At 44.7% G+C, this 27215-nt stretch overlaps 1 protein-coding gene across 1 annotated transcript; it reads right to left on the bottom strand.

The window, feature by feature from the left end:
- Positions 1 to 524: 524 nt before the first annotated feature.
- LOC109674493 (leukocyte immunoglobulin-like receptor subfamily B member 3) lies at positions 525 to 26764 on the bottom strand. The gene is made up of 13 exons (XM_074058255.1): positions 26605 to 26764; positions 26407 to 26442; positions 25942 to 26226; positions 25492 to 25797; positions 5725 to 6009; positions 5275 to 5580; positions 3975 to 4025; positions 2910 to 3026; positions 2504 to 2579; positions 2343 to 2380; positions 2144 to 2196; positions 1147 to 1272; positions 525 to 1041 (listed from the first exon to the last, which is right to left on the bottom strand). The coding sequence occupies exons 1-13, from the start codon at positions 26636 to 26638 to the stop codon at positions 895 to 897; spliced, it is 1860 nt and encodes a 619-aa protein (XP_073914356.1). The 5' UTR covers positions 26639 to 26764; the 3' UTR covers positions 525 to 894.
- Positions 26765 to 27215: the final 451 nt, after the last annotated feature.

Genomic DNA, 27215 nt, shown 5'->3' with positions numbered 1-27215 from the left:
TGTTACATAATAGTATCTATGCAGGTTCGCAGCTAGGAGCTGTGGGCTACACCATGTGGCCTCTGTGTGCAGTGAGCTATACCATCTGGGTTTGTGTAACTGTGACTTTCACACAATGAAGATAGATGAAATTCACATTTTATCAAAACATAACGCTCACATTAAGTCCTGCACAACTGCAGTTAAGGTTTGTAAAACAATCCACGTCTTCTATTTATTCTTATGTCTATTCAATAAACTAAATGTGGAAAATTTTGTCCCTTTGCTTACATTTTCAATCTGTGAACATAAAACGTTCATAGCACTGTTTCTTTACATGAATATATGCTCTGTCTCATTCCTCTGTGGAAATTTCACCTGCTCTCTGTCTTTCTTGGTCACTGTTTCTGAGAATTATAAATGTCATTCATGTTTGAAGCATGAACTTTTTGGGTATTATTTATATTTATTTGTATGTCTGTTTGTCCTCATTAGTAGCTACTCTATGACATTTTTTCCTTCCCTTTCATTCAGAAGAGATTGCTATTCTCTTTCTATATTCTCAATATGATAGATAGGGTCATTTAACTTTAAGGTTTTTAAAATTTCTTTATTTCTTAATGGCTGTGAAATTTCCAGCATCATGTTTTAATGTGCCATGGTTACACGATTGTCCAATTCAAACCTTCTCTCACCAGTTTTGTTTTCTCACATAACTCATTGTTTATCAACAAGTCTTCTGTTTTATTTTCAAATATCAAGATATCAGTTGTTTCTGACAGTCTAATCAGGTTAGACCCACAAGTTCCTGAATGCTACTGGTGCCAGGTGAGACATCTGTGATGTGTGGCTCATCAGTCAATGTCCACCAGGGCAGATTCCATGTCCTCTGAGGACCCTCCATGGAGTGAGGATTCATGGTCTCCCAGTGGTGGACGCCAGAGCAGTGAGCTCCCCGGTCTCAGCTGGGCTCCTCTGACTGGGAGGAAGGAGGTGCAATTTTCCCTGTCTGAGTGCCAGCTGGGCGTAGGTCACTTCCTGAGGACCCTTAGGAGCAGCAGCCTAGAGGGGAGACAGTGAGAGGGAAGGCGCACACTTGCTGTTGGAGAGCCAGGGCCTGGGGAAAACAAGACCCATTTGAGTGTCCACCTGCCTGTCCCTATCTACCAGTGTGTCCTTCGTGTGCAGGAATTCCCCTGACATCAGGGAATGACAGGCAGCCCTTTCCCTCCTGAGTCTGGAGTGCTTCACCTGGATGTAGGTCACTCCCTGGGAGTCTTCCTCAGGTGGGCCCTGCAGCAGGGAGACAGTGAGACAGAGACAGACCCTCCTGATGCCATCTGGACCTCCTCAGCCGGTTTTCCTCATGCTGGGCCAAGTGATACTTTCAAAACTTAAATCAGATTATGCCATTCATGATGGGCTATTCAGAAGCTTCCTAAGACCTCTGAATGTTGGACAGCTTCCTTCCTACAGATCTGTGCTCTCATCCTAACACTCTGACCCTTGTTCACATGGCTTGAGTCACAGTAGCCTATGTGAAAAAGTTTGTTCCTGCCCCAGGACCTTTGTATATGCTCTGTCCCCTGCCAGCAGGCACTAGTGTACTAGCTGTTTGTGCTTCCTCTCCATCCATGCTTCTCACCAGACAACTTATCAGAGTCCCCTTGTAATTCACACTGGCCTCTCTGCCCCAAGCTCTTTCTCTGCTTCATTTTCTTTAACAGACTTGCACTCCTAACACGTGGCATTTATTTGATGTTGTCTCCCAATCTCAAGGTGAATTTAGGGCAGAGGGTATTCCAGTCACTGCTGCATCTGCAGCCCCTGCAGTGAGCCTGGTCAAGACGGGGCTTCCTGTGCGTGACTGGGGGAAGGAATGGAGGGGCTCATTTACGCATGTGTGCTTCTGAGATCCAGGAGCAGACTAACAGCCAGACAGAGGTTGAGGTGGCAGGAAACAGACAGGAGAGAGGTGCCATGAGGTCACAAGAAAGCCAGGAGAGAAAGAGAGGTCACAACAGGTGGAGGTAGAAGCTCCCAGTAGAAAGGCATCAGGAATGGATGTCTCAAAGTGCTGAATGAGGGGAGGTCAGAGAGGGTTTCTTGGATGAAATTGGGCAACAGAAGTTCCTGGAGCCATGGATGGTTGTGGGGGTCTCACCTCACTGTTCAGCTCCACCTGGTACTCAGTCTGTGTGTCCTTCACAGCTGCATCTGTGGGGACAGAACTGGGTGTCATCTTCTGGTGATGTCCCCAGGTTCACAGTGTGGGGTTCAGTCTGACTCAGCCCAAGCCCACTTCCTCCCACTGTGGTATTGAGACTCAAGCATTGTCCTCCCAGGGTCCCTCTTTCTCTCACAAAGGTTTTCATCCAGGACTTCAGAAGCTTTGCTGGAGCTGGGGAGACAAGGACATCAGGTATCAGTGAGGGATGATAGGCAGGTGGGAGTCTGCGTCCTTTTTTTTTTTTCATTTTTCTTTTATTATTCATATGAGTCTGCGTCCTTGAGCAAGAATTACCTCTTCTGCAGTCCTCTGTCCCTGGACAGTGGCTCCATGGCCCTTGCAGGATGTTGGAAGTCGGCCTTTCTGTGGGCTGCGTTACAGGGAAGAATCTCAGATCAGAGGGCAAAACCCACCTCACAGGACACTGCAGGGGAGGACAGGGACTTTAAACACACTGGATTCATGTCCACTTGTTCCTGAGGTGGAAAAGCTCAGAAAATGTCTAAAATTTGCACAGATACCAAGTTTAAGTGATTCCTGTTTTAGGTTTTCTGATTTGTGGTTCTGCAGAAGGGTTTCTCACCTGTTCTGTCCCCACCTGGATGGTGTTCCTTGGGCTTGGTGTCCTGAGCCCAAACTTGTTCAGTGCTTGAGGAAGCCCACCCACACCTGCGACCCATGTCACCCACTCCCTGCTCACCTGACCTCCTGCATTTTCCCTGATGTCCATGACAGAAGCAGTAGAGAAAGAGGAGGAGCAGCAGCAGGAGGAAGGCCACTGAGATCCCGATCAGAACCAGCTGGTATGACTGCAGTCCTTGGGGACAAGTGAAGTAGTGAATGAGCAACAATGCCACTCATCTGACCACCTACTGTGTGATATGCTCATGCTGGGTAATTTGTAACCTTCATCTCTGACCCTCACACTCCTGTAACATGGGATTGCCACCCCATCCCAGCTAGCCTACAAAAGAGGAAACTGAGGCTCAGAGAGGCAAACCACCTGCCCTAGGTCACCCAACAGGGAGCAGCAGAGCTGGGATTGGACCTAGGGAGTCTGACTTTCAGCCTGGATGGCTGCACCAGAGCTGAGCCTCCTGAACAGGAGGGAAAGAATCTGAATGTCCCTGTCACGACCCTGTGCCCATTCCTGCACAATGTCACCATCATTGTGGCAGGGGGGACAGGTCCACTGCACAAAGGGGTCTTGGAGTCTCCTCTGGGTGGCCTCTTCTCCCAAGAGGTCACAACCAAGGTCAGCTCTGAATGAATTTGAAATTCTTGTCCAAACCTCTTCTTTATACTTGGAGAATCTGAGGCCCAGATGGCAGAGGGGCTTTCCAAGTAAACATCTCATAGGACTCTACACAAACCTTATAGCTCAGTCGCTGCCCACCTAGACTCCACCTCCTAATTTATCTCCTTGCTTACCTATCTGGGGTCCTGACACCATGGGGGTTCTTGGCTGATGCTCAGGGCCTGTGGGGATGCATGCGAGATGAGGCATGGATCCCTGATCCCCACCTCAGCCTAGTCACATTTCCCTGAGGGTTAGCCCCAACATCTGCCTCTGTCTTGACCCACCCTCATGCAGACCAGCCACTGAGCCCCTATAGTTTAGGGGTTCCCACCCACTTTTCCATGATACCCAAAACCCCTGGACACAAGCAGAACTGGCACAGGAACAAGGACTTAGATAGTCTGAGATGTCTCTAGGCATTCTGGGGATGTAAGAAACCCCTTGGACTGAGGCCCCGAGACTCACCATCGGTTGAGATGGGACCTGAATATAGGGGTGTTGGTACCCCAGAGGGTCCTGTGAAGAAGCACAAGAATAGAGTGAGGGATTGGGGCTGCCCCTGAAAATCCCATCTCTGTTCACCCCCCTACATCTACCTTGTGGCCTCCTCAAGAAATTACCAATGCCCATATAGTATGTTCTGGATTCCAATGAAAGGGAGGGGTGCACATGCCTGGGAACCCCTGCATTCCTACACCTATCTGAGGGTCACTCTCCCTCTGGCTGAGACTCTGTCCAGATGCCTCACTCCCAACCCAGTTAAAAACTATCCTGGGGACAGAGCCCTGAGTGATCCTTTGAGCTTAGAGTGGATAGGCTCAGGGGTTCATCACCTGAGACCAGGAGTTAGGAGGGTCACTGGTGTAGTGACAAGGAGTAGGGGGATGACCTCTGAAACCCAGAGCACCTGTAGTGCCCTGAGTGCTGAGATCACTGCAGTCATGGAGGATTATGCTTGATGCTGCTGAGCACTCAGCACTTTGATCTGAGACAGGTATGGGTGGGGTGAGAGGGGTGGGGAATCAGCTGCCCTCCTTGCACTCAGAGGGAGGGTCTCTCAGGAAGCTGGCCTAGAGTGAAGATGGAGGGTGAGGGGCTGCCCCACCTTGGTCTCAGCTGAGACCTCAAAAGGCCTATCTCTGAGGATCAACATCTTTCTGTTTCTTTTTTCTCTCTTCCCCTCCCTACCTCTACAAAGTTTCAATGTCCACTTTCTGAGGCACACAGACCTCATCCTGGCCATCACCTCTGGGGATCCACCAGCATGGACTGTGCAGTCTGGTATCTGACTGACCCTGCTGGGTTCTTTCCCTTGATTAGGATGTTCAGGGGTTCATTGGTGTCTGAACACTCATTGGGCTGGCTGTGTGTGTCATACATCTACACCAGCCCCCATGGGAGCTGCTCACACGTCCCAGTGGGAATTTGTCCTGAGAGAGCCCAGCCTGGGGCTGCTGGACATGCTGCTGGGTGAGGTCATGCCTCCTCCTCTTTTCACAGAAAATATGTCATAGCCACATGCAGAGTGACATTGGAGGTTCAAGGTCCCTCCAGGGGCCAAGATAGGGCTGTGTTTGTTCATGAGGGATGTCTTTCTGGACATCCCTGGAATGAAGACAGATCAGGGGCTAAAAGGAGATTCCAGCCACACTTTCCAGTCTGGGTCTTTGACTCAGGATGAGAAGCTTCCCTCCCACTGGGAACAGGGAAAATGACAAAGTGTTAGGGATTCAAAAGTAATTGGGTCAAAATTAAGCAATCTCACCTGATACCAGGAGCTCCAGGGGATCGCTGGGTTCTGACCACACCTGAGGTTGGTTACTGTAATGGCCATAGCATCTGAACATCCACCTGTGACTGGCAGTCACAGGGCCCACAGGGAACAGGGCCTGTAATTGCCCACTGGGATGTCTCTGAGAGTCAAGGGTCCAGTAGACCTTGTGTTCTCCTTCTTTAGTCAGAATGAACCTGTCATATTCCTGCCATGAGCCACACTGGAGGATCACATTCTCTCCTGAGGTCACCACAGGTCTGGACAGGACTGAGAGGCTGGGTTTGAAGTAGGCTGCTCCTAGGAGGGAAGGGGTCACTGTGTCAAATTGGCTCACATCTCTCATGTAGTTGAAGGGCTGGGCTGTGAAACGGGCCAACCCTGACAGTAGACCCCATTCCTGGGGGCAGAGCCAGACGTGGGGACCCTTGAGTGTCCTCTCACCTGTCACCACCAGCTCCAACGGGTCGCTGTCCTCTGACCAACCAGCAGGGCTGTGATAGTTACAGTGATATCTCCCTGCATTTAGGTCTGTCATGTACGTGATGGAGAACTTGGCCTTGTTGCTGGACTGCAGAGGCTTCTGTGTGTCCCAAGGTGCTGAGCTTCTCTCTTTAAACAGATTGTACTCCTGGGCCTCCAGGTTGCCTTCACACCATATGATCACCAGCATACCCCAGGGGTTCATAGAGCCTGGCTCAGCCCAGAGTGTAGGTTTGGGGAGGATCTCTTCAAGGAAATGAAAGGCTAGGTCTCAGGAAATCCCCTGCTCCATTCCAGGTCTCAAGGAAGGACCATTCGGGCACACCCAGTGTCAGCCACACCTGAGGTTTTCAATCCTCCATGCCCAGGGTGTCATCTTTTCCCCAGTGAAAGGAAGGAATATGGGACATTTGAGGACAAACTCACCTGCCAGCACTCGCATCCAGGAGTCCAGACTTAGTCCTGGAAGAGAGTTCCATTTAAAAAGTTTGTACCTGAAAACTGAGCAGGTCCTCTCCTCTCCAGAGTCTCCTGTGTCTCTGGGGTCTTTTGATGTTCAAGACCTGGCTTTGGGGTGGTATCCCTCCCAGACTAGAGAAACTTCTTCCCCTCTTCATATCTCACCAAGGCAGAGAAGAACCATGAGTTTGGGGTCCATAGTGTATTCTCGTATTGACCAGGGAAGCACAGATGGATACGAATAGGGTGCCCAGTTGGAAAGACAGAGAGATAAGCGATGTGTGACCACTCAGAACGCAGGTCCTGCCTTGCACATGGTTGTGACATCAGGAGCCCCACAGGAAATGGAAATGCACTGTATAGGTACCTGGTTCTCATTTCCGGAGCACTGGGGTGTGGTGAACACCAGTCTCTTGCCAGACACATAAGACTGAAATGGTAATGTGTGTGACCTCTGGCTACTTCCATCTGGCTTTATCTTCTTTGCCCCAAAATCATCTACATTGTACCTCACAGAATGACATGGTCCAAAATCACTGTCAGCACTTAGTGTTGTAAACACACACAGAACACACATACAAAATATATTACCTTCCTATTTCTGCCGTAACAAACAGTGTCTGAAAACAACTGAGATCACTATATTACTCTTCTCCAGGTCTGAAGGGCAAGGTGACCTCAGGGACACAGTCAAGCTCCCCTCAGGGTTGTTTTCCCTGGAGGCCCAGGCAGAGTCTGCTCACTCACCTCTTCACACTCCTGCAGGCTGTGCATCTTGTGCCTCTTCATTCCTCCCATCTCAGAGACGATCACATTGTTCCCAACTTTGCTCTACCTTCTCAACTCCATCTTTGATGATGAGTCCCTGCCTACCTCTTTCACTTACTAGGACTTAGTTATTTTGCTGTGACCCCGTGGGTAGTCTTTCTTCCTAGTTGGCAAAGTCCCTTTCTGTCAGGTAAGGTAAAGTGTCATAGGTTCTGGGGATGAGGATGTGAATTTGATTGTGTGTGAGGCCAATGATGTCTGCCTGTCCATCGTGTTGGGCTTACCTCTCAATTCAGAAGGTATTCTGGACATCCAGGTTCCCCTGACACCATGTGGTCACAGGTTTTCCCCAAGTTGTAACAGAGCCTGTCTCAGCCCAGAAGTTGAGTTTGCTATTTTGTATATCACACACCATTGGGAACTTCTTCATCCAAATCTCTTATGAGCCACTTCTCTGACAATGGACCATGGTTGAGTTCAATTTAGGGTTGGGTGGGCCATGATGGTCACGTCTGGTTCCATGATGACTTTGCTACATTTGTCCAGGAATTCACACTCAGGTGGAGCTCAATAGAAATACAGAAGTCACTTCCCCAAAGAAGAATGGCTCTCTAAAGACATGTCACAGTGTGACTCTAAAATCTTTAGGTCTATGCTGGGACTCATTACAGCCTCCTGCCACAGATGCTCCATACATGGACTCTTCTGGATCCTGTGGCTCAGGTTTTCTACCATCTGTATCTGTTGCAAAGTTTTCTCTTGTTTGTGGCCCCATCTGAGCCAGCTGCCTTTCAAGGATCCTAATTAGTGAATTGAGATCACACACCCAAAGAGGCACATGCTGTACTTAAACTCCAGTACAGGCCCAATAGATCTGGAAATTTTCTACTTAAGATCCTGAATTCTGATAGATTTATACTCAATGCTCAGAAATGCCTTGTTTTATTCAATAGCACAACAGCTATTAGAGTTCCACCACATGCACCATCACTGTGATGGACTCAGGGCATCCTGCTCAATGGAGGAGCTTCTCACCTGCAGACCACATGGCAGAAGCTGGTTTGACACAGACTTTCATATGACAGTGGAGAAGCATCTCTTATCCTCCCTCAGCCCTAACACCCTTGGAAAATAGACTTCAGCCAGACCCATAGCTTCACACATGGTCAGGGATGTGTGGATTTTCCTTAGTAATGTGCATTGTCTTGAGTAGCAGCTAGAGTTGGAATCAGCACTTGATTCCCACACCCATTCCAGGCTGCACTGTCCTGTGTTGTCTTCCCCACAGGAGAGTTGAATGTGTGGTATTTGATGGGATGCTGAGTCACATCCTTCTAGCAATGTGGAGTGACATTTTTCTCACTGTTCTGCAGTTCCTCCCCCTGGCTTTTTCTTCCATGGATAAGTTAACAATATACATTTTACTAAAAAAACTCCACAGAGTACATGTTCAATTTACCAATAAAGAAACTCATTGTCCTTCCCTATGGAGCGGGCAGAGCTGGGTGCCGAATTTGAAAAAATTTTTTTTTTTTGGCTTTATAACTTCCCCAAGTTTAATAGTTTCTTTTTTTTTCTTCTTTTATTATTCATATGTGCATACAAGGCTTGGGTCATTTCTCCCCCCTGCCCCCACCCCCTCCCTTACCACCCACTCTGCCCCCTCCCTTTCCCCCCTACCCCCTCAATACCCAGCAGATACTATTTTGCCATTATTTCTAATTTTTTTGTAGAGAGAGTATAAGCAATAATAGGAAGAAACAAGGGTTATTGCTGGTTCAGATAATCACATTGATTTCCTGTGCATGGGTGTTACCTTCTAGGTTAATTCTTTTTGAGCTAACCTTTTCTCTAGTTCCTGTTCCCCTTTTCCTATTGGCCTCAGTTGCTTTTAAGGTATCTGCTTTAGTTTCTCTGTGTTAAGGGCAACAAATGCTAGCTAATTTTTTAGGTGTCTTACCTATCCTCACCCCTCCCTTGTGTGCTCTTGCTTCTATCATGTGCTTATAGTCCAATCCCCTTGTTGTGTTTGCCCTTGATCTAATGTCCACATATGAGGGAGAACATACGATTTTTGGTCTTTTGGGCCAGGCTAACCTTACTCAGAATGATGTTCTCCAATTCCATCCATTTACCAGCGAATGATAACATTTCGTTCTTCTTCATGGCTGCATAAAATTCCATTGTGTATAGATACCACATTTTCTTAATCCATTCGTCAGTGCTGGGGCATCTTGGCTGTTTCCATAACTTGGCTATTGTGAATAGTGCCGCTATAAACATGGGTGTGCAGGTGCCTCTGGAGTAACCTATGTCACAGTCTTTTGGGTATATCCCCAAGAGTGGTATTGCTGGATCATATGGTACATCTATGTTTAGATTTTTAAGAAGCCTCCAAATTTTTTTCCAGAGTGGTTGTACTAGTTTGCATTCCTTGCCTGCAAACTATTTGGAGGACATGAGAGGAGAGAGCTCGAGGTCTCACTAGATAAGAGGATTCCATGGATGGGCATGCAACACCCTTGTCTGTATTTTCACACTGAAAGTTTCACAGGAAACAAAACTGCTATTTCCCAACACATTGGCCTTTGCATTGTACCAAATAATACATACGACTGCTCCTTTTTCAGAAATCAGTTTCTATCTGTCTTGAATCCCGAGTACCATAATTAGACATTTTCCAAATATGCTACGGAGAAAAGAGAACCACAAGTGGGAGGGTCAGGAACAGCTTGGTTCTGTCCAGTATTCTACTTCTTCCTCTCATCAATGGTTGTGTTCATCTGTAAGTCTTCCCAGAGTAAGGAATCCTGGGTGGACTGTTTGTATTACAACAGTAGCATGGATGGGATGTCTAGACCTTTTCTTATGTCATTGACACTTGCTTTGGGTCAAATTCAGTTCCAAGGTAGAAGGCAAGAGACCCACCCCCTTATATGCCCAAGGACTAAGTTGCCTTTTGATGAAGAAATGAGAGGTGAGCCACTATGAGAAGCTTGCAGAGGGCAGAGACATGACACATTCCCTTTGCTCTCTCATAGTGGAGTTCCATGATCTTGTTCAGGGGTGAGGAGAGGGAAATTCAGTCGGGGCAGGCCTGCCTCTGCTCTGCCCATTCAGCATTTGTGTCTGGCTTCAGTTTTAGGTTCCATCTCTCTCCACTCACAGCTACAAACATCAGTGTCTGAACCCTGGTGAGAAGTTCCAGTGATGGGTGCAGGCAGTATGACCCATGTGTTCCTGTCTCTAGTACAGGAAGGATGATTTCTGTTTGCCCTCCCTTGTCAACTGTCCTGCATCCCAGTATCTGGAGTTCACTTGGAGCTATGTGGTGAGCATATAGTGAGGATTTGTGAACCTATGGTCTGGTGTGTCCCACATGCAATCCGTGGTTGCAGGACATCCCAGATTGCTCACATCACATGGTGGTGACTGTCAGAATTCCAGGATCTGAGTCTGGCTGAGAACTCAGGGCAGTGTCCCCTTCTTCCATGGGGTCAGAGCATGAGCCTTACAGACAATGCTGAGCTGTGACAGGACCAGGGTACCCATGTGTATGGGTCAGGTAAGGGGAGGACAGGGAAGTTCAGCCAAGGCTGTCCTCCTCCTAGAAGGTTCTTTTCAAATACTACAGGGAGAAGGTAAGATTGAATCCATACAGTAAGCTGTACACAGGTCCAGGCAGTGAGGCCACTGAACCTAACTCATTCTAGGTGGCTTTATCCTAATACACAAATCAGACAAAACCTTAGAGAAAACAAAGTATAGATCAACATTTTCATGAACACAGATGGATGCCCTCAAAAAACATTCCCACTCCACATAATGATGTTTGAGTCTATGGCAGATCTCATATGTGATGGTGAGCCCAATAAGATTTGTGACATCAGATCCATGTGACATTATATATGTTCACTTGATGATCACATAATGACAAAGTTGTCTGTGGATGTATTTCTCAAAACACATTCTTTCATAAGATCATGAATAAAAACATTATAAATTAAATCCAATGTTGTGCCAAATAATTATATTCCACTAGTCAGTGGGATTTACTTAATGGATGTAAAGTCAGTTCAACATTGGAAAGCCAAGCAATGTGATCATTCACAGCCACAGAGTTAAAAAGGAAAATTACATGACAACAGAATTTCTTTGTGGATGCCGAAAAAATATTGGTTGCGATCTGAACTCATTCCTCATAAAGAGTGTCAGCACATTAGGAACAGAGAAATTACTCCATCTGATTAAACTAATCAGATAAAAAGAAGCCTGGGGTTTCTTCATATATAGTCATGAGAAATCTAAAATTTCACACTAAATAAGGAAGAAGGCAAGGGCATCCCCCAGTCCACTCCTTTTCAGCATTGCACTGGAAAGCCTGGTTAATGCAGGAAGAGAAATAAAGGAAACACGAGGTACACAGGTGAGAAGGAGAAATAGAACCATCTTTCCATGCAGATGACATGATTGTCTAAATTGAAAATCTGAATTATTTGACAAAAAGGAAAGAAAAACTTTCCGGAAGTCATCGTGATTACAGGAAGATAATTCAGGGCTAACACACAGTCAATTTCTTTTGTATATGCCAGAAATGAGCAGAGGAATTCAACTGTTCCTTCAAAAACCAGGGTGCTGATCTCAGTTGTTATTTTTCTGGAGAAATCGTTGAATCAGCATCCAAAGAGGATGGGCATTTGTGAGTCCACAGAGTGTTAAGACAGTTTGCATTTAGGCATCTTATCATCCTGGAATCTGACTTTATTTATTTTTCTGTTATTTCACCCAAGATCCATGTTCCCTGATAAAAAATATAGTCTTATTAACGTACAATGGGAGTGCAGTGATTCATAATGAAAATAGTATATATTACATGGAAGTGAAGCAACGTAACAGATGCACAAAGTCAAAGTCCCAAACCTGGCCTGTGGGATTCACACAGATTGTGCAGGTGAGAGGAGAGGAGGGCCAGTTCACAAAAGTTCACAGCAAGGTATGGGAATGAGCCAAAGCTTAGTGTGGAAAAAAAGTCTGCACACCAGCTTGCACTTGTTTTTCTGCACCCAAATCCAGGGTGGTCCCTGCACATTCTCAGACACAGTGCTCCACCTTGGACCTATATTTTCTTCTAGAACCTCCAGGGATGGTCAGATCCATCTCCCTCCTTTCCATCACTCAGCATGGCCATCTGTCCTGTTCACATCTTGGCTGAATGTTGTGGCCTTCTCTGCACAGAACTTCAAATACCAGAATCCTGAGGCCCACCAGGACCTCACCATCCATGTCTATGCATCGAGATTCTCCACTGTGTAATTCTGGGGATTGCAGACAAAGAGTACAGAGAGGTCAGGGAATACCAAAATCGCAGAATGTGTTATAGAGCTTCTGTATACAAACAGCAGATTTGATGCAAATAAAATATCCTATGGAATTAGAAGACATATTTTTCCCAGTAACCAAGCAAATCACCAACGCATCATATGTAATTTCCAGTCTGTTAAATAAAATAAATGGACGTTTGTATAATAATCAAAACTAGAACTAATTAAAAGTCATTATTGGCTAGTTGATCAACAGTGCTTCAATTAAGAGTATTTATTAATTGATAATAAACTTTTTGAAAATATCAAGGGAACATGTAGGCATATTCTTTCTGCTAGTTCAGTGATCAGTGATTGACAGATCTGTCATTGATGCTGTAGGGACCCATGTTGACCTGATCACAGACATCCTGAGTCATAACCACCATGATCATCCTAGTGTCCCTGGTCTCTTTCTCCACATGGTTCCCAGTGCACTGTATTTATGCACAGATCTATAGAGTGGTATGTGGAGCTCTATGACAGGGCCTGGCCCAGTGAGCACAAGGATTATGTTTGTCACCTTTAATGTCATCTTGAGCTCAATCAGGAACCTTCTGGCTTGGATGAAGTCACTTTTTTGACTACTACATAAACTCTTTCCTCTGATCCAAATCAAAGGGTCCACTGGTCTTAGTGCTTCATATGGCCACACTTCTGTCAGTGAGTCCTCAATAAATCACACTGTGCAGCCCTGGGTTTATCTGCATCTTTCTTTGTTCTCCTGGCACCTTGCAACTGGTTCTTATGCACTCAGGCTGGCTAAGACCAGAACCAATTCTTATTTAAAGATAGTTATGAATAATTTGCTAATAAAAATAAATGTTAACAAATAATAATTTAACAAAATGTCAGTGAAAATTGTACAAGGGATCATCACAATAGTAAAATTTAAGACTTCTTCTAAAAGTAGAGAACAGTAGTAGAAATTTCACTTGTCCTTCCATATGGAATAGGCAGATTTCTGCAGTGAGTTTCAGAACCGTGTTGTTTTCTGGTTTGTCCACAGTGTGGAAGAGATGGGAGGAGAGAACACAAGGTCACACTAGATGAGAGGACCCCATGAGTGGTCATGCAACAACCTAGATTGTGTTTTAACAGTGACAGTTTCTCAGGAAGCAAAACTGCTATTTCCCAACATATTGATCTTTGCAGAGGTCCAAAATAAGACACAAATTCTCTTTTTTGAGAAATCAATTTTGCCTGTCATGAATTCAAAGTACCATACTTAGACATTTTCAAATATGCATGGAATGAAGAGAGTCCTATGTAGGAAGGTCAGGAACAGCCTGATTCTGTCCAAGTTCCCAAGTCTTTCCCTCACCAGTGGTTTTGTTAATTTCAGTTTCCCCATGTTAAGGAATCTTAGGTGGATTGATTGTGTTACAACAGCAGTGTGGAGGGGATGTTGGGGGAGATTTTCCTATGGCACTGTCATTTCCTTGGGTCAAATTCAGACTGCAGATGTAAGGCAAGAATCACATCCACCCCCACCAATCCCCAAGGACTAAATTGATATGCAAACACCTCTTTTGCCTCATGAGGATGCAGAGACTCAGTGAGGAATAATGTACAGACCACCCATGGTGTGTACCGGGCAAAAAGGGCAGAGCCTGGGACCCCTGATTCAACAATGTCTCTTGGGTCTCCCATCCTGTAGTTCTATAATATGTCTCTAGGGTGAGGAGCTGAAACAACAGTGGGGACATTGCTGTTTCTGCTCTGCCCATTCAGCCTTTGTGTCCTGGTTTAGTTTTAGGTTCTACCTCTCTGCAATCATGGCTTCAAACACCAGTGTCTGAGACATTGAGAATGTTGTCAGTGATGAATGGAGGGGGGATAACTCCTGTGTTTCTGTCTCTGGGCTAGGAAGGATGAGTTCTCTCACCCCTCCCTTGTCAACTCTCCTGATCCTAGTATCTGCAGTTCACTTTGGGCCATGTTTTCATCACTCAGTGAGAAGGACCTTGGAACCTAAAGACTGAGTGGGTCCCATGTGGGATCCTCGACTTCAGTGCATCCTGAAGTGTCAATCTCTTATGGTGGTGACTTTCAGAGTGAAAGGATCTGCGGATCTCAGGACACAGAATCATTCAATGTCCCCTCCCTCCTTGCAGACAGAGCATGAGCCTTACAGACAATGACTGAAGGGGGGACAGAACCAGGGTGCTCATGTGGATAGGGACATTGGAGAAGGAGGAGGACAGAGAAGGTCACCCAGGTGCCTCCTTGTCCTGGAAGGTTCTCTTGAAATACAAAAAGATGTGAGATCAGAATCCACCCAGACAGCTGCACACAGGTCCAGGTACAGGGGCCACTGACTCTAACTCATTCTAGGTGGCCAACATTATTTTAATTCACAAACTGGACAGAGAAAACAAAATTGTAGAAACATTGGAGGAAACAAAGAAAAAACAACATTTCTCATGAACACGGAGACAAAATCTCAAAAGTAAATTCATAGTCCACATAATGACAGTTGAGTCCCTGCCAGATCTCATATATGATGGTGACCCCAGAAATTAGAGAGCCTTGTGATATGAGATCCATGCAACATTGTGTAAGTACACTCTGTGATCAAAATTCCTATGGATGCATTTCTCAGAACACATTCTTTCACAAAGTCATGAATAACTATATTGTAAATTAAATCCAGTCATGCATAAAAAGAATTATATTCCATAAATGAATGGAATTTATCCAAAGTATATAAAGCTAATTCAATATTCATAACCCTAGTAGTGTAACAGTCACAGCAACAGAATTAAAAAGAAAATTACACAATAATGATATTTATTAGATGCAGAAAAGCATTTACCATGATCCCTACCCATTCCTCATTAAAAGTATCAGCAAAGTAGGTATTATCAAATTTCTCAATCTGGCTAAAATCATAGACAAAGCAGCCTGATGATCACTTAAATCATATTTAAGAGTGAGAGCCAAAAATTTCCCACAAAATAAGGAATAACACAAGGGCATCCCCTGTTCACTCCTTTTCAGCCTTGCACTGGAAGTCCTAGGTATTGTGGGATGATAAATAAAGGAAACACAAGTGCACAGATCAAGAAGGAGAAATAGAACTTTACTTACAAGCAGATGACATGATTCTTTTTGTTGGATATCTTTTCAAAAGAATATCTTAAAGAAATTTTCAAAATGAAATAAAAATCCCAGAACAACTAAGTGTTTATAGGAAGGTTGATTTGTGGTTAATACACAAGTGAATTTCTGTTGGATATACCAGCAATGAACAGAGGAATTTAAAATGGAAGAGACACCACCATATTGAGTTCATTGTTTCCCAAACCCTCATGCCTGACATGACATCTGCATTTTGAACTTGAACATGAAAGGAAAGTATACAGTTTTCAGCCTGTGCCACAAATCAGGACTTTGTTTTACAGTGTCTGTTTTGAGAGGCATGTCAGCAGTGCCCATCAGACTATTCCTTCAAGCATCAGTGTGTTGGATCAAAGTTGTTACGTTTTGGGAGAAAACTGGCAGCTGATGAGGACTGAGGGCTTGAGGGTCCAGAGAGATGTTAGAACACCATTGTACATTTAGGATTTTATTCATAAGGGAATCTGAGATTTTTCATCTGTTCTGTTAATTGTTTTCATATTCTCAGATGAAAAGATGGAGCCTAATTAAAACACAATGGGAAAATGGTAATTAAATATAGAGGAAAATGCTACATGAAAGTGAAGGAAACCAGTAGGTGCACAAGGATGAGGATGCACACCTGGCTTGTGGTATTCACCCTCACATCATGGAGGTGAGAGAAGAGAGGCAGTCAGCAAAAGTCCACAGCAATGTGGAGGAAATCACAATTTAGCAAAGAAAGGACCACCCAACACCAGAGATTCCATCCCCCAAACCACATTTGCTCCCTGTACATTCTCAGAACACAGTCCCCCAACTCATGCCCAGATTTTCTTCCAGATCTCCCTGGGATTGTCATATTCAGTTCTGAGACTCCACTGCTCTGCATGGCGTCCTGTTACTTATTCATCTTCAGAGTGCATCTCACGTCCTTCTCTGCTGTGTTGAGCCTCAAATAACAGAATGCCAAGGACCACAAGGACCAGGCCTGCCATGCCCAGGTGGATGAGATACTCCATTGTGTAATTCTGAGACTGTGAGCCTAGAGATGTGGACAAAGAGGACATAGAGGTCAGAGCAGGACAAAACTACCTAAAATCACTGCAGGTCGTCACAGGGCACTTGATTCCTTGGACAGCTCTCTACCTTTGTGCCCAGCCCTATATCTGAGAAATCTGATTGCACACCCATCTTGGGGTCTGACATGTTCTGTGATTAGCTGAGGTTCTCAGCTGCACCTGAGAATGAAGAAGATGAGTAGGATGGTGAGTGTTGAAAAGACCTGAGACTTTCTCCTGAGGTCCACATTCCTGTGTCTTATTCTCATGACATAACATCATGTACATCCGGAACAAACCATAAAACTTCTGCAGCAGGGTTCCCTCTGACCATTTCATTGCATTCTTTTACCCCACAGTGCTATGTGAATTCAGTAATTGAGATCTGAATATTTTTTGACAGATTTTATCTGATCCCTGAGTTTAGGAGGAGTGGGAGAATGGTTCTCCCAGTTCAGAAATAATGGACTCCTTAGTCTGCTCTCTCTTGATGCTAGGACCATGTAAGCTAATTCCCCTAGAGATGAGTTTCCACTGACTCAACACCGAATATCCAGGGTCCTGGGGTGAGTTGTTGGGGCTGAGGGATCCTGAGCATCAGGAGCACAAAGAGGTGGCTGCCTGGGGTAGCGTACACTGCATCCCAACCCAGCCAGTTCTTGAACCTCATCATGCACTTAACCTCTTCTTATCTAATTGTCCCATATCAAGAAACACCTGAAATGTCACACATACAAACCTCCCCCCACAAAAGTGTATACACACATATTCTAAAGAGGTGATGTCAGTGGTTCATGGAAACCACATTGTTTATTGAGTTCCCTGAACAAAGTAAAGATAGAACTACCATAGTATCTGGAGATCTCACTGTTAGTTGTGTATCCAAGGAATGAGCTCCAGAATATGACAAAGTGACTTGCACACCCAAGTTTACTGCAGCATTATTTACAATGGTCATGCTTTGGAAACAGTCCATGTATTTATATTCATATATGAAAATAAAAGAAGGAAACCTGTTGAAATTTTTCTAAGAGACAGGGAGGAAGGAAGAGGGAGAATGATGGAGAGGATAAATCTAACTAAGATGCATTGTGAACATATAGGTAAATATCACAATGTATCTCCCTGTGCAACTATTAAAAGCTAATAAAAAACTTTTTAAAAAGAAAAAATACATATTGCTAGTTTTCAAGATTAAATCTACATAAAAAACATGTAAAAAAACAGTTGAGCAATATTAATATGGGTGAATATTTGAAAAAGTTAAACAAATATAAACTAGATATACAATGTGTGTAATATAAATATGCCTATGCACATATAAGCACGTATGTACATATACACTTTATATAGGATATATATGTGTATTTATAAATACATTATAAGGCAAGAATAATAAGTGTGTAATTTAGAAACAACTGAAATTCCAACTCACTGTGGTTGATATGAATTTTATCCATGAATCAAAAAGTATTAATTGAAATTAGAAGGAAGATAACCCTAAGCTAATATGAAATAAAATTAATAGTCACAAACCCTTAACTTTCTCCTGTATACTCAATCATTATTTACAAAGAATAAAGTAATAAAAATGACTTATAAATGATTAAAGTAGCCTCACTATTCAGAAAAATTTCCTCTGAACATGCATAACTTTTATGAATAAAAATATGTAAATTTTTTTTGTTTTGTTAGGACTGAGGTTTGAATTCAGTTCTTCACACTTACAAAGCAGGTAGGTACTCTACTGCTTGGACCAGATCCATTTTTCTCTGGTTGTATTTTGGAGACTGGAGACTCCTGAACTATTTGCCTGGGCTTGGCTCGAACTGTGATCCTCCCAATCTCAGCATCCAATGTAGCTAGGATTACAGGTGTGAGCCACAGGTGCCTGGGGTAAAATTCTTTTAAAGTCTAAAATAAACCTGAGTTTAAACATCTACAGTAAGAAGACTTGATATTAAGGGGAAGTTATTCTTAATAATTAATGTACAATGTGACCTAAACCTCTGTAAACAGAATCACTTTCTTTTAAAATATACATCCATATATCTTGGTGTAAATTTCCACATGAAAAAATTATTTTGAAAGTGTCAGAAAAACAAAACAAATATAAGCAGAAAATGCACTGTAGGAATAAATTGAATTGCACACAGACAATCTGGGTAGGGATCCTGAGTCACTCTAACGAGCAGGTGCATGGCCCCTCCATAGTCTCAGGTGAACACTGAGTATGGAGGCCACAAGGTGAACTGAAGAGCAGCCAAGACAGCAGTAGCCACAACTGGGATGAGTCTATCTAATAGAGTGAATTTGGTGGGGCCCCTATCCTTACCCACAATCAGACCCACCATGGCCTGAGCAGCCTCTTGACCTGCTCTGCTAGGACTCAGAGACCCAGCAGCTGTGGGTGAGGGGCTGTGTACTCTGAAATGAGAAATAAGAGCTCCCAAGGAAGTGTCCCTGTGTCCTGTCCTAAACTGCTCCTCCTCCCCCATCTTCAGCAGCATCTTCACTGTTTCCAAGTAAAGTCTGGAAACCACATCCTGCTGGCCCACCCAGTTCTCCGTCCTCTTCCCACACATCACAAGGACAGATGCTGGGTGCTCAACATGGAGCTGTATGCCATGGTGGCTCTCCTGAGAAAATGTGAATGATTTGAAATCAGAACAAGACAAGGATGTCACTATCACCTCTTTTTTTCTTTCTATTTTTTTTTGGGGGGTACAGTTCTTGGTCTCAGGGCCTACTGCTTGAGGCACTCCACCACACATGGCAATGGCAGCGGCCCACCATCACTTCCCCCTAGAATAAATGCACACAGAGTACACAGGAAGGGGGGAGGGGCAACAGGCCACAGGATCAGGCCTAGGCAGCCTTTGTAAGCCAACTGTCAACTCAAGGTTATAGTCCAAAAATAACACATTACTGTGTTCTCTAAACTTCTCATTTAAAATTTTCTGTACTTTTGGCCTTAACATAAATTTTTTTCCTCCAAATATTAACACTAGTTGTCCCTATGGTACTATATTGGCCCAAAATGCCCTCTGAATGACCTTCTCTAACTTTACACATGATTTATTTCTCTATCAAAAGTAGCCTTTATTAAAGAGGCTGCCTTCTATTAGCTAAAAGGCAGAATCCTAACATTTTGTTCTTTCTAGATGTTATCTGCACCTTCCAGTCTTCTGGCCTGTAGATGTTAAAAGCTTTGTACTGAGGCCTGGCCTCAACATGCCTTGGGTGACCAAGAGAAGTGGCCTTCACAGGGTTCCTTAAATTACAATACATATTTCAATTAGACCTATTCTATAAAAGGGAAAAAAGTGAACTGAGGTCCCCTATACAAATTTTCTTTCATCTCAGATTGGCTCCACAATTACTATTTAGATACTCAAATACTAGCCATTCTTTGTAAGCCACAGGATAAACATAGAAAGGAGGACCAGAAAAGCCCCTCATCAATGACAAGGCCCAGCTCTACTGCTCCACCCTCTGCCCTACCTTCTAAGCCACACCAATATCCAAAACATCCTAATGGGTGCTTCCCCCTTCAACAGGTAATGGTAGGAAGAGGTCCAAACCTTTCAATTAACATAAAAGGATATTATGCTTCTGCTAAACCAGACTCTTTTCTCATTAAAAATAAAATGGGTTCTAGCCCAGGCAACTCAGGTTAAAAATGATTACCATTTACAATAAGCCCCAATACTAGTGACACCTAAAAATGAGGAAATAAATACACCTACCTACAGGGGCACAGACAGTCCCCTTAACTGATCCACACCTAAAGGGACTAATGATATAACTGAAGCAGTAGAGTGCCACTTTGCAGGCATAAAGCCCTGAGTTCAAATCCAACACAGCAAAAGACAAAAGATATTTGGGGCTAAGGAAGTAGCTTAATGGGAAAATGTCTGCCCAGCATGTACAAGGTCCTGGGCTCAATTCCCTAATATTATTAAATCAAATAATAATAATAATAATAATAATAATAATAATAATAATAATAAAAAGATAGCTATCATTAATGCCACTTCAGCCATCTCATAATGAAAAAAGTAGTTTAACCTAGACCAGTTCCTCATTCTTCAAATGAGGAAACTGAGGCCCAGAACAATTCAGAGACCTGCCCTCCAGTGTGTCAGGTGTCAGTGTAAAATAACAACTTTGCTTTACAACAATGTCCTAAAAGAAAATTCCCTTACCTTTCTACAACATCTTAAGGAGGCTATCAGAAAATATACCACAGTGGACCCAGAATCACAGGTGAGAGAGGTTCTCCTCAAAGATAAATTTCTAACAGTCAGCCCCTGATATTTGTGAAAAACTCAGTCTATGACTAAAGGAAAGAGGTCATTGGATCAACTAATACAACTAGCCATATCTGTATATTATAACCGGGACATTACTAACAGAGAGAAAGATGAGATATGACCTCATTTCTGCCCCCACCCGACTGGGGTCTACATCTCAAGTTTGCTACCATGGTGGACAGGAGGAGCACTTCTTCAGAGAATTCTTAAGGGGACAGCCCGGGAGACAGCACTTCCCCCAACCAGGACCCTGCCCTCTCTGCAAAGGTAACCACTGGAAGTCTAAGTGTCCCCCCCCTGCCATCTCCAGATGGGAGGGGAGGTGCCACCTCCTATGGATTGATGGGTCCCAGCCTCCTGTCCACGCTCCACTTCTTGGAGCCCTAGGGTAGTTATAATGGTAAAAAAGCAAAAGTTCATTTTCCTCCTACACAGCAGAGCCCATTTCTCTGTCTTATCTTTCTCTCCCAGTCCCCAGTCCAATGACAAGGTTATCCTTCAGGACAAATCTGGCCAGCCCCTAAAGTGCTAGTTCACCCGGCCTCTGGCCTGCTCTTGGGGAGACCACCTCTTCTGTCACTCTTTCTTCATAGTATCTAAAACTCCAATGGCCCTGTTGAAACAAGATTTACTATCACAACTAGAAACCCAAATTCTCCTCGCCCAGGCAGCTATCTCTGCTGCTCCCTCCTTCAGAACCAAATAGATCCCACAATGTAAACTGATAAAATCAGTGTAGGGTGAGCCTTGACAGACCTACCTATTCAAATAAAATTCAAAAATCCCTCACAGTTTCCACACCCAAAACAATATTGCCTCAAGCCTGAGGGACGATAAGGCCCTATGCCTATCATACATTCCTTAAAATCAAGGGCTACTAATTAGTTACTTCAGCTCCTATAATAAATTTAAAATTCTTATAAAATTAATTTTAAAATACAAGGTACAAAATAAACAACTAAAATAAATATAAATAGATAATAAATGTATTTTTAAAAAATTATTTTTAGATAAAAAAAGATTGTATAAAAAAGGGTTTGTCCTAAATATTGTCTCAAATAGGGAGGATAAAGGCAAGCCATCAAAGGATTAAGTATGTTATATAAAGGTCTAAATAACTTTCAAAAATGTATAATAATAAGCTTCAATGTATAATAAAATTAAAGTTAAATATAATCTAAGAGTTGCCTACAAAGAAATTATGTTTCCTGTTGATCTTGTCAAACTTTAAGTACTACTAAATCAGAGTTCATTTATATATTTGCTCATACAACGGTCTCTTAAATGACCACCTTATAACTGTGTTCAATATCTAAACTTTATCTAAATATGGTACAAACATTTACAGAGTTAAAAGTGTCAGTTTATGTAAAATGATGAGCTAAATCTCTCTTTTATCCAAAAGTGTTCCATTTAACCTGCATCCTGACAGTCAGCCTCTATTTGCCTTTAAAGATCCCACAAAAGCTTCATAACAACTAACCCGGTCAGTCTTGCCCCAAGAATTAAAGACAGCCCTCATCTTTGTGGACAGGCCCTACCCAGAGACTTATTAGATTGGCACTGCCCAGAGGCCACCCTTCTTCAATGCAGAACCACAGAGCCCCTTATCTGCAATGCAACTGAGTCCCTTTTAAAACATTCTGGCCTCTGGAAATACAAAGTCTCTAAGGAAAAGTCTCAATTATGTCTCCCTCCGGTCATCTACCTAGGTGTGTTCCTAAAAGGACAGACTCACTCCCTGAGTCATGAGTAAATCAATTCAATCCTCCATTTCCCACTTCTCCATACCATAAAAGCAGCTTAGAGCTTTCGTGGGAGTTACAGGATTTTATAAATTTTAGATCCCTAGGTATGCAGTCCCTTAGCAAGACACCTTTTATGTTCCTCCTAATATTCCTATTTGGGTCTTAAATAATATATGGCCACCCATTTCTCTTAGAAAACTTGACTCCAACAGACCCTGCTCCTCTGGATGACTACCTGCTTTATCTTAATCTTCTCAGGGAACTTCTCAAAGAACATACAGACCAGATCCTGCTCTACCCTATAACAATTTCTGTTAAACCAGGGGATCTTTTCTCCTAAAATATCTTCTACCCTCTCCATTGGGACTTTGGTGGACCAACCCTCACCTGGTCATTCTCATGGCACCCACTGCTGTCTGGCTCAATGGGATCCCCAATGGCATCACCTCTTAAGGAACAGACTCTTAAAATCCTCTAGGGAACAACATTTTACAGTGGTTCTCCTGGCTAATGCCCATCCTAATGCCTATATTTCTTGCTCTCCTATTATTAAGCTTCATCCCTTGTTTCAAACTACATGTCTGCTACTGTCAATCAAAAAGTTAACCAGTTGTATCTCCAGGGACATCAACCTCTCCAAAACTGCCAGATGCCACAGGAGTCTGAGGATCCTGCCCCATAAAATGTCCCCTGCCAGCAGGAAGCAGCTAAAGAGACCAATGCTTCGCCAAGTTCCTGATCCTCAGCCCCTACCTTCATCATTATTAAACTAAAAATGGGGGAATGATGGGAACAGTTTCTTATGCAGCCTAAGCCACAGCTGGTTTCATTCCTTGCAAACAAAATCCACCATTCCTTATCTCCCACCCCCCCTTCCTTTTACCCACCCTTAGACCTTGCTTAGGCAGCTGGTCTTGTCCTCTGCTGATCAAGGCTCACTGTTCCTTATCTCCTGCCACCTCCCTTTGCCTGAGATCTTGTTCCTGCAGCTGGTCTCTTCCTTTGCAAATCAAAGACCATCCTTTGTTCTTGCTTACCCCCAAATGCTACTTAAAACCAGACTGGCCGAGAGAAGCTGCTGTGCCTTTTTCTCTCAGCCAGCCACCCTGCTTATTAAACTTTTGGACATGAGATAACTCTCACGAGCCTCCTTTGTGTGCAGTGTGAGGCATTTTCCTAACATTGTCCAAGTCAACATCTCACAGGACTCTGCACAAACCCTATAGCTCAGTCCCTGCCTGCCTGGACTCCACCTCCTAACAAGCTCCTTGCTTACCTCTCTGGGTTCCTGACACTATGGAGGTGCTCAGCTGAAGCTCAGGGCCTGTGGGGATGCATGGGAGATGAGGCATAGGGCTCCCTGATCCCCACCTCAGCCTAGTCACTTTTCCCTTAGGCTTAGCCCCAACATCTGCCTCTGTCTTGACACACCCTCATGCAGCCCAGCTTCTGCACCTCTATAGTTTAGGGGTTCCCACCCACTTTTCTATGTGACCCCAAACCTCCTGGACACAAGCAGAACTGGCACAGGAATAAGGACTTAGGTAGTCTAAGATGTCTTCAGGCAGCCTGGGAACCCAAGAAATTCCCTGGTCAGAGGCCCCTGAGACTTACCATCGGTTGAAATGGGCCCCGAATATGGGGGTGTTGGTATCCTAGAAGGTCCTGTGAATAAGCACAAGATAAGAGTGGTGGATTGGGGCTGCCCCTGAAAACCCCATCTCTATTCACTCCCCTACATCTGCACTGTAGATTCCTCAAGGAACTCTCAATGTCCATATAGTATGTTCTGGATTCCAACGAAAGGGAGGGGTGCACATGCCTGGGAACCCCTGCATTCCTACACCTATCTGAGGGTCACTCTCCCTCTGGCTGAGACTCTGTCCAGATGCCTCACTCCCAACCCAGTTAAAAACTATCCTGGGGACAGAGCCCTGAGTGATCCTTTGAGCTTAGAGTGGATAGGCTCAGGGGTTCATCACCTGAGACCAGGAGTTAGGAGGGTCACTGGTGTAGTGACAAGGAGTAGGGGGATGACCTCTGAAACCCAGAGCACCTGTAGTGCCCTGAGTGCTGAGATCACTGCAGTCATGGAGGATTATGCCTGATGCTGCTGAGCACTCAGCACTTTGATCTGAGACAGGTATGGGTGGGGTAAGAGGGGTGGGGAATCAGCTGCCCTCCTTGCACTCAGAGGGAGGGTCTCTCAGGAAGCTGGCCTAGAGTGAAGATGGAGGGTGAGGGGCTGCCCCACCTTGGTCTCAGCTGAGACCTCAAAAGGCCTATCTCTGAGGATCAACATCTTTCTGTTTCTTTTTTCTCTCTTCCCCTCCCTACCTCTACAAAGTTTCAATGTCCACTTTCTGAGGCACACAGACCTCATCCTGGCCATCACCTCTGGGGATCCACCAGCATGGACTGTGCAGTCTGGTATCTGACTGACCCTGCTGGGTTCTTTCCCTTGATTAGGATGTTCAGGGGTTCATTGGTGTCTGAACACTCATTGGGCTGGCTGTGTGTGTCATACATCTACACCAGCCCCCATGGGAGCTGCTCACACGTCCCAGTGGGAATTTGTCCTGAGAGAGCCCAGCCTGGGGCTGCTGGACATGCTGCTGGGTGAGGTCATGCCTCCTCCTCTTTTCACAGAAAATATGTCATAGCCACATGCAGAGTGACATTGGAGGTTCAAGGTCCCTCCAGGGGCCAAGATAGGGCTGTGTTTGTTCATGAGGGATGTCTTTCTGGACATCCCTGGAATGAAGACAGATCAGGGGCTAAAAGGAGATTCCAGCCACACTTTCCAGTCTGGGTCTTTGACTCAGGATGAGAAGCTTCCCTCCCACTGGGAACAGGGAAAATGACAAAGTGTTAGGGATTCAAAAGTAATTGGGTCAAAATTAAGCAATCTCACCTGATACCAGGAGCTCCAGGGGATCGCTGGGTTCTGACCACACCTGAGGTTGGTTACTGTAATGGCCATAGCATCTGAACATCCACCTGTGACTGGCAGTCACAGGGCCCACAGGGAACAGGGCCTGTAATTGCCCACTGGGATGTCTCTGAGAGTCAAGGGTCCAGTAGACCTTGTGTTCTCCTTCTTTAGTCAGAATGAACCTGTCATATTCCTGCCATGAGCCACACTGGAGGATCACATTCTCTCCTGAGGTCACCACAGGTCTGGACAGGACTGAGAGGCTGGGTTTGAAGTAGGCTGCTCCTAGGAGAGAAGGGGTCACTGTGTCAAATTGGCCCACATCTCTCATGTAGTTGAAGGGCTGGGCTGTGAAACGGGCCAACCCTGACAGTAGACCCCATTCCTGGGGGCAGAGCCAGATGTGGGGACCCTTGAGTGTCCTCTCACCTGTCACCACCAGCTCCAACAGGTCGCTGTCCTCTGACCGACTAGCAGGGCTGTGATAGTTACAGTGATATCTCCCTGCATTTAGGTCTGTCATGTACGTGATGGAGAACTTGGCCTTGTTGCTGGACTGCAGAGGCTTCTGTGTGTCCCAAGGTGCTGAGCTTCTCTCTTTAAACAGATTGTACTCCTGGGCCTCCAGGTTGCCTTCACACCATATGGTCACCAGCATACCCCAGGGGTTCATAGAGCCTGGCTCAGCCCAGAGTGTAGGTTTGGGGAGGATCTCTTCAAGGAAATGAAAGGCTAGGTCTCAGGAAATCCCCTGCTCCATTCCAGGTCTCAAGGAAGGACCATTCGGGCACACCCAGTGTCAGCCATACCTGAGGTTTTCAATCCTCCATGCCCAGGGTGTCATCTTTTCCCCAGTGAAAGGAAGGAATATGGGACATTTGAGGACAAACTCACCTGCCAGCACTCGCATCCAGGAGTCCAGACTTAGTCCTGGAAGAGAGTTCCATTTAAAAAGTTTGTACCTGAAAACTGAGCAGGTCCTCTCCTCTCCAGAGTCTCCTGTGTCTCTGGGGTCTTTTGATGTTCAAGACCTGGCTTTGGGGTGGTATCCCTCCCAGACTAGAGAAACTTCTTCCCCTCTTCATATCTCACCAAGGCAGAGAAGAACCATGAGTTTGGGGTCCATAGTGTATTCTCGTATTGACCAGGGAAGCACAGATGGATACGAATAGGGTGCCCAGTTGGAAAGACAGAGAGATAAGCGATGTGTGACCACTCAGAACGCAGGTCCTGCCTTGCACATGGTTGTGACATCAGGAGCCCCACAGGAAATGGAAATGCACTGTATAGGTACCTGGTTCTCATTTCCGGAGCACTGGGGTGTGGCGAACACCAGTCTCTTGCCAGACACATAAGACTGAAATGGTAATGTGTGTGACCTCTGGCTACTTCCATCTGGCTTTATCTTCTTTGCCCCAAAATCATCTACATTGTACATCACAAAATAACATGGTCCAAAATCACTAACTTTCAGCACTTAGTGTTGTAAACACACACACACACACATACAAACACACACACACACACACACACACACACACAGAACACACACAGAATACATTACCTTACTATTTCTGCTGTAACAAACAGTGTCTGATAACAACTGACATCACTATATACATACATGTACTCTTCTGGATCCTGTGGCTCAGGTTTTCTACAGCCTGTATCTGCTGCAAAGTTTTCTCTTGTTTGTGGCCCCA

The sequence above is a fragment of the Castor canadensis genome, chromosome 16, assembly GCF_047511655.1.
Source record: "Castor canadensis chromosome 16, mCasCan1.hap1v2, whole genome shotgun sequence".
Taxonomy (NCBI): Eukaryota; Metazoa; Chordata; class Mammalia; order Rodentia; family Castoridae; genus Castor; species Castor canadensis.
Note: the sequence above shows the minus strand (reverse complement) of the source record. Positions and strands in the feature narration are given on the sequence as shown.